At 36.2% G+C, this 12,553-nt stretch overlaps 2 protein-coding genes across 3 annotated transcripts; one reads left to right on the top strand and one right to left on the bottom strand.

The window, feature by feature from the left end:
• Window positions 1–30: 30 nt before the first annotated feature.
• On the bottom strand, window positions 31–1,025 carry Bka (Bekka). The gene is made up of 2 exons (XM_053756770.1): window positions 754–1,025; window positions 31–670 (listed from the first exon to the last, which is right to left on the bottom strand). Exons 1-2 carry the CDS (start codon window positions 754–756, stop codon window positions 56–58), a joined length of 618 nt encoding a protein of 205 aa, XP_053612745.1. The 5' UTR covers window positions 757–1,025; the 3' UTR covers window positions 31–55.
• A 943-nt stretch (window positions 1,026–1,968) lies between these two features.
• Sec6 (Secretory 6) lies at window positions 1,969–11,699 on the top strand. 2 transcript variants are annotated; one of them, XM_053756390.1, is made up of 12 exons: window positions 1,969–2,062; window positions 2,198–2,404; window positions 2,944–3,092; window positions 4,014–4,209; window positions 4,607–4,861; window positions 5,691–5,972; window positions 6,298–6,480; window positions 7,093–7,251; window positions 7,732–7,839; window positions 8,460–8,639; window positions 9,208–9,600; window positions 10,163–11,699. In XM_053756390.1, exons 2-12 carry the CDS (start codon window positions 2,312–2,314, stop codon window positions 10,418–10,420), a joined length of 2,256 nt encoding a protein of 751 aa, XP_053612365.1. In that variant the 5' UTR covers window positions 1,969–2,062; window positions 2,198–2,311; the 3' UTR covers window positions 10,421–11,699. The 2 variants fall into 2 exon arrangements, with proteins under 2 accessions (XP_053612365.1, XP_053612364.1); XM_053756389.1 differs by having other exon boundaries at window positions 2,195–2,404.
• Window positions 11,700–12,553: the final 854 nt, after the last annotated feature.

Here is a 12,553-nt window from a genome sequence, read left to right as displayed (position 1 = left end):
AATTATTTCAGAATAAATGAATAAAATAAATATTTTGTTTAAAGATTTATTACAATTAAATTGCACCTTTCGGTGCACCATACGCATCCGGCATTCTTTCTATAGTGTACTTATGATCTGCCACATACATAATTGGTACTCCAGGAATCTTTCGTATTCTTCGTTTTAAGTCTTTATCATTTGTCGCCACGATGTAACATTTATGTTGGGTCACTCTTTGGACTATACAGTCGTCAGCATATGTGCCTTTATGAAGGCAAGCTATCCTTTCAAATCGTGGATCCTTTATAATCCTTAAGGCAACGCGGTATTTCCTACCCAACTTCTCCAACTCCCCCATCACACAGTCTGTTATGTATGGTATACATTTTGCATACAAACAGTCCATCATATTTTGCATTATATCTAATTTATTTTTGATAGAAAAATTTATAAAGTTTGTATCAATAAGTATGTGATAAGGTGGTCCTAATTGTGTATTATACTGGAAAAATAAAGCTGAACTTGTTTGTGGCACTTCACGTATCTTGAGTTCATGTGGATCTACAGGCTTCTTTTTCCTTGGCTCAGCTCTTTCGTTAGCCTTTATCCTGCTGTCGCTTGGGCTTATCATCTTCTTCATTTTAGCAAACCGCTTTTCAACAATTTTCCTTGTTTTACGTTGTTTTCCCTGAAATAAACAAGTTTGTAGGTTATGTTTTGTGTGCGTCGGGTTATTTATTTGAATTATAGTAGTATTTTGAATATACTTACCATTTTCGGATTTTCTCAATGAAAAAATACAAACACTACTGTATCTTGAGAAAGCTTTACTCTACAATAAAAACTATGCTTGAAGTTTCAGCAAAATCTTGTCATTTGTACAAGCATAGAAGCATTTTATAACCAAAAAACTAAACAAACACACCATATAATGAATTGTCAATGTCAGGTCAGACTATTATTCTATCGTTTCTACTTCACCGGTGCACGGAGATCCGGTTCATCACCGGTTTTCGTTTTTTTTTTACATATTTTTTATAATGAATGTTACTATATCTTGATCTTCGTAAACAAAGAGCTTAGAATTAATATATCATAAATCACGTGACTAATGAAGATGATATTTGGCAAAAAGATTTGTGATATGTTAGTTACGTACGATGTGAAACACATTTTGGGAATTCCATAATTTCCATAACATGCATACTCAAAACTTAATTTTAATATGTTTTACATAAAAATAAACTGTCGTAAGTAAGAAATAGAAACGCCCTTGTTGGGTTTACGAAAATCCGTCAATGATCCACAGATTCATACAGTTTGATGGCAAACAAACATGTAAAACGGATGAAAACCGTTTTGTTTTGGACAGTAGGTACCTACTAGGTACATGGTACTACCTGTGCAAACATGTTGGTTGATTGGATTTAGGCATGGTCGTACTTGCAAAATCCGATACTAGGGCTACTTGGTGCGAGTACGTGTTAATACTAGCGCCAAAAACCAGGTTTTAAAATACTTGCAAGTATTTTTTTCTTCATAGGAAAATATACTTATTGCGTTAATTATAAGGATAATAATTGTGTGTACAATTCAACCCCAATTGCGTTAGTAATACGGATAAATAAAATAAAATAAAATAAAATAAAATAATAATTTTAGCAAAAAAAATACTTTTTCATTAAAGTTAGGGTACGCTGTTATGTTCCTTATTCTGTGTGGAGCAAAGCTTATTTTCCTATAAAGTATTCTTTAGGGTTCGGGGCTTTAGGCCGTTTGGGACGGGCACACGCCGGGGCCTGTACTCGAGTGCGATGCGTTACATTACATACAGTATTCATTCGGGTTCGGGGCTTTAGGCCGGGTCGGGCGTCAAGTAAAAATACCTGGAAGCACGTTTGCAAGTATTTAGGGCTGAAACCTGGTTTACGTACTTGTGCCTAAATACCAGGGCTTAAAACCTGGTCGCATAAATACGCACCATCCCTAATTGGATTGACTTGACATTGACATTCATTTTCATTGACAGCTCTTTCCATTCCATCTTTCGTAACGTAAATAAAAATAAAATAAAATACAAGTACGTACATTTGAATACTACCTACTGAATTTCTCAAATAATTACTATATTTTTTCATTTAAACTTTTCATTACATTACTGTATTTTCCTTAAATTGAGGTTAACATTTTTACATGTCATTATTGGTTTCAGTAGCACAGATTTTCTAAGAAAAATTCATCGGCACCGCCTCCTCTGTTGCTTCTATCTTAATAAATAACAATTTATTCATTAAATAATTAGCGGTGGCGCATAGAGTTTAATTTCGAAATGAGTACCATGGACGAGATAGAGGAAGAAGCCAAAGCGGCGGCCGAAAAAATGGTAATGAATATGATGCAAAGACCTGGACAACTGGAAAAGGTAAGTTCTTTAAAAAAGAGAGTTAAAATTTACCATATTTACACAATATTTAGGGCCTGTTTCAACACTTGCTGATAAAGTTTCTGATAGCCTATAACATATCAAATAGATTGCATTTAAAATTGTGTTTATAGGGCTAACTTCTGGCAGATTTAATTTATCTGTCAGATTACAATATGATATTTTATCAGAGTCAACTTCACTATTATATTCTATCACTTAGGGCCTGTTTCACCCCTGGCTGATAAAGTATCTGATATATTTAACATACAGTACAGATATTGTTAAAACTTTGCCGTAGTTAAATTTGTTGGATACGGCCAACTTGCCTACCACATCGGTCAGATATATCTAGGGTTTATTGGTGAAACAGGCCCTTTAGTAATATGTTTGCACAATATTACAAATACTTTTATTTTATAATGAATCTTTGCAAATGAGTGGTCAAACAATAATTGTTTATCTATTCTGGCTCGATTTTGCACAACTGATGAGTTCAAAAGAACTTACATTACATTACATGGTATATAAAATTGTAGGTGGAACAGTTTAAAAAAAGGATTACACACAAGAAAGCATCAATTGAGGCCCAGCTGAAGTCTGCAGTGCAAGGAAAACTGGACGGGGTCAGTGTGGGCCTTAAACAGCTGCAGGAGTGTTTGGATGATATTCAGCAAATCAGCCTCAAGTAAAGTCTTTGTTAATTGTTTATCAGCTTTAAAATAAATTAACTAGTATTCAACAAAAGCGATGAAAATGTAAGGAAACATGGTATTTGCCTAAAACTATTGTTTTAGCTTATATCATTCTCTTCATAGTCGTATTCCTCATGGCTGAGGGTCGTGGTCATTATGTGGAATAAAACACACAACAACTTTCTTGGCATTATTAATGGAGTGGTTTGCTATTGCGTTCTCCATTTTACACACAAGTTAATAATAATGAACCAGTGTGCAGGTTTCTTCACGATGTTTTTCTTCACCGGTGTGTTTAAGTAAGTGGTGGTCAATGAAAACTACTATCATGAGTCAGATTGGTATACAAACTCATGTGGCATGAGTAGGATTCGAACCTGGGACCTCTCGATTCACAGGCACAGCAGTGGTGGTGTAATGGTTAAGACGCCCAACCATTACACCACCATTGCTTCATATCATATCTGGATATTAATATTATGCAAAGAAAATTGCATTTTTTATCATTTTTTATTTTCATCTCTAGTTGTGATGGATTAGAATTCTGTCTGTCCAACCTTCACAGCTAGTTTGCTCTGAAAATACTGAACTAATTTGGTTGTATTTCAGTATGTACCTTTGGTACTTTGTGAACTGATTAGGTACTGCAAGTCCAAGTACTTTTACTTAAAACTTACACATGTACTAATGAAAATGTGAAAGGGCTCAAAATTAATTGCTTATTTAATCTCTGCTTTATACATATAATAAAACTGTAAAGCAGATGAAGCCACAAAGTTACGTGGGCAAAGCCTCAGGCAGAAGCTAGTAATAAATATCAATTATTTCGACACTTTTTTCAAAAGTAATTTATAAAAATTAAATTATAAAAAAAAAACAAGATTTTTTTTCATAAAATAATATGTCCCTCTCAGGATGGACTCGCTGGAGGAGCAGCTGGCGGGCGTGCCGCGGCTGCTGGCGGCGCTGCAGGCCGTGCGCGAGGAGGACAGCCGCCACTCGCAGTACGTCACGGCCATGGACAGCCTCAAGCACATCTTCACGGTGCCCGAGAGCGTCGCCAAGACTAAGGACTGGATCGCGGAGGGGAAGCTGCTCCATGCTCATCAGGTTTCTGATGTTGCTATTACTATGTCTTTGGGTATTATGTTTGTGTTCAAACCAAAATTAATTTGTTTCTTAGCATAAATAGCTTTCATTGTTGACCTCCGTAACATAATGGTCGTCATGTTGGACTGTTACACTGAATATCCTTTACGTTAGGTTGGTTAGGTTAACATGAAAAATAATATTTTTATGAGTATGTTCAAGTTCAATCTAGCCTGATGGAAAGCAAATATGAGGTCAAAGGTGTTACACGCAAGCTCGAAAAATGTCTATTTCAACGTAAATAGGTACAGTCTACAGCACATTAAGCTACCCAGAGTAATTGCTACCATCACTGCATTGATGCATCTATGCAGGACAAAATGACAAGTGGTTGATTGAGTTTCTTATTTTTTTCTAGTGTCTCACAGATTTAGAGAACTCTAGAGACGATTTACTATACGAACTGCACAGATTACCGAACCAGTCCTCCCATGACAAAATCATGCTGAAGGCGTATTTCGAAGACGTCGAAATGGTTTCCAACATGCTCGAGAAGCAGATAAAATTGATTTTATCGCGGACTCTGAATACCGTCCGTAAAGAGCCCACGGTTATCGTGACTGCTCTAAGGATTATTGAACGGGAGGAGAAAAGGGATCAAATGGCATTGCAGGTGAGACGAAGCCCTTAAAATATTATCATTCATTCATAAGTCACTGACACCTGTGTGTGAGGAAAACATGCATAATCTACTTCTACTTAGATCTTTTTGTAATTGTAGTTGAAGTTAGTTATTATTCTTTACTGTAAGGTTAGGTTATTGTATGGAAAGAGCGGGACCTGCCAGATACAGGTCTTTTCAACTTAATTGGTGAGCCTCTAACCTACCTTTGTTTTCCTACTGATTAATAATAAAGAATTTTGAATAATTTTTTAACAATAATCTCTATTAAAGCTACGTGGAGCATCAGTCCAAAGCTTCCTTAGTTTGTTGCGTTTTCTCTTTATTTATTTTATTATATTTATTTAAATTTGGAGATAACTTTTGTTTGATCGATACCGATATTGACATCTGAACACACGAATAACATTCGCCTGAGAAAACTAACAACTACTTGCTACTACAGCAATACGACTGCAAATTTAAATAAAATTTTAATTTGAAATTAAATGAACTATTTATAACAACAACATACAATTTGAATAATGAAAAAGGACTCTAAAATTAGTATAAAAAAGCAATGAACAAATGAAAGTATTATCAAACACAATATTACCAAACACAAGAACTTAAAAAGATATGTTTGTTTACATATATAATTTCTAAAAAGTTTTCTTTCATTTGCTGTACTTCAATTGATGACTGATAAAAAACTACATGTTTATATGCTTTTATATGCAAATTAGAAACAATAGTATCTCATTTAGAATAAGTTTGGATAATAGATAAATAAATAAACGTTCACGAGCTATTTTAACTATCCAAAACGTTATTCTTTCAGCAACAAAGTCAATCGGGCTTCATGCCACCCGGCAGACCAAAGAACTGGCGCGCAAAAGCGTTCGAAGTGCTCGAATGTGCCGTGGCCCAACGGATCGAAGGCACGAGGGTTGATGAAAGAGAAGACAACAAACTATGGTTGGTGAGGTACCTGGAGCTGACGAGGCAGTTGATTCTGGAAGACCTGAGAGTGGTGAAGACATTATGCGTGCCGTGCTTCCCGCCTCATTACGATATTGTCAACAAATATGTCAATATGTATCACACATGTTTGTCGTCCAGTGTAAGTTTTGTACAAAAATGTTTTCATTAAAAAAATATAGGTATTTGAAAAATGTTATCATTAAAAATTGTTAATTAAAAAGTGTATGAATAATGAATCCAAATTTGTTTAAATATATTTCATGAATGGTTCAAAAACCGGTTGAAAAATACTTACATTTTTTTAAAAAACTTTCTACAATTGTTTTAATCTTTTAACCCCTAGACGACATTTTATTATGCCATCTCGTTCTAATGAATGACAATGAATGGGAGAGTCGCCTGGGGCTCAAAAGTTGACACTACATTATATCCTAAAATGTCTCACATTCTTGTATATATTTTAGTTACAAGATGTGGTGCAAAGCGGCGTGGAAGGCAACGAATATGTGACTTTACTGTCATGGGTTCTGAACACCTACCCTGGACATGAACTGATGGGGAACTCGGAACTAAACATAGATGTGTCCACACTGCCGCAACTGCTTAGCGAGGAGATCATGAAGAAATTGGAGGACGAATATTTACAAGTTAGTATAATGATCTACTAGTATTATCTAATGGTACTGGTACTGATCTAATATCTTAATGCGATTAATTTTAGGTTCCTAAATTGAACTGTTTTGTATTGGAATCGTTTTTTCGGAAATGAAAATTTTGATGGTACATGAAGTACTTTATACTTCCTGTTGGCCTACAATGTGCTGTGCATAATAAATAAAATCGAATTTCACGAACATTTGCAGAGTCTAACTTGTATTTATCTTTGGTACAACGAGAGTATTGCTTGAAAATTCAACGTGAAAGAGATGAATTGATTCGGCCGTTCGGTTATTAGTCTCGTTAGCTTATTAAACATTTTTAATTACAACAAGTGTGACGGGTACATCCTTATCCTTACATATTAAAAAAAAATCTGTCTGCCTCTGTCTGTCTGTTCGCGATAATCTGAAAAACAACTGCACGGATTTTCATGCGGTTTACACCAAGATATAGTGATCCTGAGGAAGATTTTGGTGTATCATTTATTATGTTTTTACCCGAGCGAAGCCGGGACGGGCCGCTAGTAACAAATAAAATAAATATAATCTAAAATATTGAATCTAGAAAACTACCCAATGAATGTTGGTTTTTCAACTTAGAAAATGCAGTCAAACTACATGGAGTGGATGGACAAGACACTGGAGTCAGAACAAGCGGAGTGGGGCGCCTCGCGCGCGCCCGACGTGGAGCCCCACTCCGGCGCCTTCCACACGCACGCGCCCGTGCTCATCTTCCAGATGATCGACCAGAACTTGCAGGTGAGGCGCTGTATACCGGTGTCGCCAGCCTTAAGGCTGAAAGGTAATTTGCAGGTCCCAAGGATTGCCAGCCTTATAGCTGGAAATGTTGATAAATCTTGCGGAAATCATCACGTCCCCATCTTCCATCCATCTTCTCTTCTCTGGCTTTCCATCTTCTCTTATGCAGTTATGTAGATGCAAACTACGTGGAGTGGATGAATACTGGAGTCCGAGCAGTCTCAGTACTTATTCTTCCAGATGATCGACCAGACCTAGCAAGTGTATATATATATATATATATATATATATATATATGCCTATATGCTGGTATTGATATTCTTAAGGCTGAAATGTAATTTGAAAATCCAAGGTATTGTCAGTCTTAAGGCTGAAAATGTTAAGAAGTCTTGCAGAAAACACAGCCCCGATTGTAATCGGGAGCAGGCATAGATAAGAGAGTGTAATCATTCATATTTATTAAGTTTATGTTTGTAACAGGTGACAGAGACGATCAGCAAAGACATCACATTCAAGGCGTTAGTTCTGAGTGTGGAGCAGGTCACAAGATTTGGTAATATGTACCGGGAAGGCGTTATCAAGTTCAAGGTTAGTTAATTATTTCTTCTGAGTGTAAAATTGAATTAAGAATTCAATCAATTCAATTTTACACAGATATGTTGTTAGTGCGATCGATTAGTTAGATGTCGACACGACGAGTATTGATCTATCTGCATTCTGGTATCCTTAGCTCAGCAACCTACTGTCGAACTCAAAGAAAGGTGAGAGGAAAAAACTGACTCTCCCACGTCCAACAATATCCGATACAATTTTAAATGTTTCATTAAAATGTATGAAGGTATTTAAATAATCAAACACGATAAGTAAATGTCATTTTTCTGTAATCTGTGGTTATACCTAATAAATAAAAAAATGACACTCCGGGAGTGCCGGAAGAAGTGAAAACTTGAATATTAACGTTGTGCATTTTTGACGTCTTAAGAATTTTCGAGTGTCCTGACGCGAGTTTCACATTTTTTACCCATCCCAAAAAGAATTTATCAAATGAACATGAAAAGTGAAAATTTGTTTAGCGGCGTTTGCACAACGCCGCAGAACAAGTTTTCACTTCAAAAATACCAAAACATGTTTACGGCACAATGGCTGTATGGGGTTAGATCCCTTTGCCTTTCCATATGGATAAACAAAAAAAAACAAATACGTCACAGAACTGCCACTTCGCCGACCGTTCCCGCGTCGCGTACTTCACGCACCACATGATAACGATCGTGAACAACAGCGAGCAGCTGTCGCGCCTGGCGCAGCTGACGCAGGCGGCGCACTGGCCGCCCGCCAGGCTCGACCCGCAGGCCGAGGCCAAGTTCGACAACATGCTCGCCAGCTTCCAGGTCGGCCTTCATTCAATTCATTCGCTCTTGTTTTGTGCTGATATGACGCGTGCCATCTCCGCAACGGTATCGAGATATCGCCGAAAACAATGACAGCTTGTGTCAAAAATGTTTTTATTTTTCTTTTAACCGATCGATGTATTTAATGAATTTCAAATATCATTATTTTAGATCAGACTTTTTCAAAAAATATTATGTTCTGTACGTTGTGATAAGTAACATTTCTTTGATATAACTATAGGAAACAAACTTTATTCTCACAATATCAGATTCTTAATTTATATAAGATTATTATAATGAGATAAGCGTTTGTGAGTTTGTATGTTTGAGGCGGGTAATCTCCGAAACTATTGAATTTATTTCAAAAATTTTTTCACCATTAGAAAGGTACATTATCCAAGATTGCTATAAGCTATATTTTATTTCAAAATTCCCACGGGAGCGAAGCCCCATAGCAACATCTAGTAGCAAATAAAGTTGGTGGCGAAATTTAATTCTTATATATAGATAGATATTTCATTTTTTTTTTAATTTTGCTTAAGAATAATAGTGAATAGTCACTTCGCAGAAATTGAGAGACGAAGCCGCACAATTCCTCTTAGAAGAAGCGTTCCTAGACCTCGAGGTTCACTTCGACGACCTATTCACAACAAAATGGGTCCTATCCAGCATTCCAGTTGACACTATATGTATCACGCTAGACGACTACTTCCAAGACTACAATCATTTGAGGGAAAAGAATTTCGAGTATGTGATAAACGAGGCGCAGAATTTGGTATATAAGAAGTATATAACGGCTATGTTGTCGAAAAGGATAGTTTTTAAGACTGTGGAGGAAGCGCAGCAAGCTTCGACGAAGATAGTGAAAGAGGCGAACCAAATTAGGTCGTTTTTCAAGAAGATCGCACCAGATGGCGTCAATGTTGATTGGCCGTTTGAAGTCATTAGTATGTTGGCTGAGGTAAGTTGTTTTCTTTTGTAGGTACTCTGATCAGGAATTTGCAATAACAAGAAGTCTATTATGTTAGTTCCGCTGAATTATAGATTTGTTTCAAAACAAGAATTCTCGTATCCCCGCCTGCATTCGGGGCTGTGACGTCGCGATTGACTATATAAGTTGATTCAGTTATAACAGTAATTACTGTGGTAATTACGTACAATGGTTCAGTACAATTCAGTTGAGAGAGAAATTCCAGCCACACGTCAACCCTAGTGTATTGTCAACCATATTTAATCAGTTTTAACAGTGCAGCCAGTATCGGCTCTCGACGACACGGTTCACTGCACGGACATGATTTGTCACGCGTTTTATCAAACAAGATCTCTCTGACGGCAATAAACCCTTAGAAATATTAGTTTATAGCACGTGATCTATAGATAGCTATATATCGTGATCGATGCAAAAGTTGAGAAAAAAAAATATTGTCGGACAATTCAAATCCATTGTGTCCGTATTAATCTTAAAAACTAGTATATTTTACTAGTACTAGTAGAAAAGTATAAACTCGAACACATTCCTTTAGGTGATCCGCTGTCAAGACATAGAAATGCTATCGCTGGACCTTCACGGCGTGGTGGCCAAGTGCCCGGACATGACGGAGGAGCAGCTGGCGCGGCTGCTGGCGCTGCGCGGCGACGTGTCGCGCGCGCACGTGCGCGACAGCGTCGCCATCGCGCGCGGCGCCCGCCCGCGCTCCGCGCTCCACGCGCACCACGCGCACCCCCCACTTTTCCAGAATATCACTTTCAGCGATCGGCTGTTGGGACATTTTGCGCTATAGCGCCCGTCCGCGCCTGATAAAAGGCGCGCATCGGTATTATAATTCAGTTATATGGTAATCTTGTGTATGTGTTGCGATTTCCAATTAAATTTGTAGGTTACAAATTATGTCCGGCCGTTTCCAATGTTCTATTGAACAATGTTTTTTGGTGACTTAACTCTAGTAAGCCTATCTGTTTACTATAGATTGAATATTGTGAACGACAGAATATATTAAAGTTATAATAGTTGTAATATGTAATCGTTGAAATGATTTATTCTGTGTTTTTAATTTGATAGTGGTACACGAAACCATTTTTTAAAAACGTCGCGTTGTCCATGATTTTATATTTATGTAAATTACTAGAATAGAAGTACATAAGTATATTTTAAAGAACATTATAAACTATATGCTTAGTATTACATACTTTTATTGATAGCTTAACGAGGCCCAGTTCGGGTGGGAATCTGGGCATAGCTACATATTTTTCCTATCAATCGAGTAGTTCTAGACATGGATAATGTAAGAGAAAACTAGAAAAGAAATATACTTAAAAACATTTAAATATGCCTGAATTTTTCCTCCATTTAGTCATGGCAACAAATAGAATAAAATTCTAAGTAAGTTCCCCATTAGAAAACCTTTGATCCGTCGATTTAAACGGATTATACTCTACGTAAAATGGCTAAAATGCTACATGCGTATCAAAGGATTTAAAATTTAATTACCTGCTGGCCCGTGAGGTTTTCACTTTTGGTGTGGGATTCTCGGGGGCTTGTTCAGTTATTTAATAAATTACGTCACTTCAGTCATCGGCACGTGACAGGCGGAGATAAATCTATTTAAATAAATAGATAATAAATCTATAAAGAAACTAATTAATAATGTTTAATGTCAAGAGCTCCCGATCTGTATATGTTAATAAGAACGATAAATAAGGTTACATTAGTTATGAGTTTAAAGAATTTTGTCACATTTTGTTGTAATTTAAAAATATGCTTACGGGGCAAAAAATCGATCTAGTTATAACCGATTTCTGAAAAATTCGTTTATTCGCCAATAGGGTCGTTTTATTTGTTTTAACGCGATTATTTTGGAATTACATAGCTGATTTGAAAAATGTATTACTGTCTTGAAATTCTCATGGGAACATAAACTTTGAGCATAGCTTATTTGTAATATTCCTTTATGTAATTAAATTTATATTATAATTATAACGTATTTTATAGAGTATTCCAGATTATGCATATATAAAGTGATTACAATGATAAAATCATATTATATTATTCTTATATTAAAATGTTTTTCATTGCAATAGCGTTAAGAATTTTCCATTGTGTAAATACGGAGCGCGCGTTCTTGAAGCGTGAGTAGAAAATTGAATGAAATGTGATGACTTCCTGTGTGCGCGTGACAAATAATATCGAAGTCAATAAGGTACAGGTTCAAGGTTATAAGTATATGTAGTTTTGTACCGTGCCATCACTTTAAAGGAATGCGTCTTCATCAGCCATTTTGAAGGCCCACTGCTGGAGTACTGATGGTATTGATAGATGGAAATATTGGACTTATGCAATAATATTTATTTTGTCATATTAATAGAAGTATTGTAGGTGATACTGGTACTATAACAATTTAATTTGTTTCGGACAATGTTTCAATTTTGCCGATATTCAATAAAACAATCATCCATGCTTTCGCCTTTATAAGTTTTCATTACAAAATACTTTTATATGGATGTATTCATTTTAAGTGAAATTACGGTTAACTCCAGCTTCCCATAATCCACCGAAATTCGGCGCACGGAGAGTGCTGAAGCAACTTTTTACTGTTATATTAGTATTAACAGGATAGGAATCAGGATTACAACTTGTTACGATGGATATGTTACATGTTAAGAAGTTCACCGTTAAATTTTAGATACATCTAGCTGATGCTCGTGACTTTGTTCTCGTGGTCCGAAAAATTTGCAAGTAGTCAAAATTATTCAATAAATAATTAGGACAAATTAGACAGATTGAGCTAGCCACGAAGTAAGTTCGATTTAATTAGAGAGATTAAAAAAAATCTGCGGGTTTTTCCTTCGGGCGCCAATATAAAAAGACCTGAGCTTAAATTTTAGTACAGTGATGAGGATTAATATTTATATTAGAA

This window comes from Plodia interpunctella, chromosome 16, assembly GCF_027563975.2.
Source record: "Plodia interpunctella isolate USDA-ARS_2022_Savannah chromosome 16, ilPloInte3.2, whole genome shotgun sequence".
Classification (NCBI taxonomy): Eukaryota; Metazoa; Arthropoda; class Insecta; order Lepidoptera; family Pyralidae; genus Plodia; species Plodia interpunctella.
Note: the sequence above shows the minus strand (reverse complement) of the source record. Positions and strands in the feature narration are given on the sequence as shown.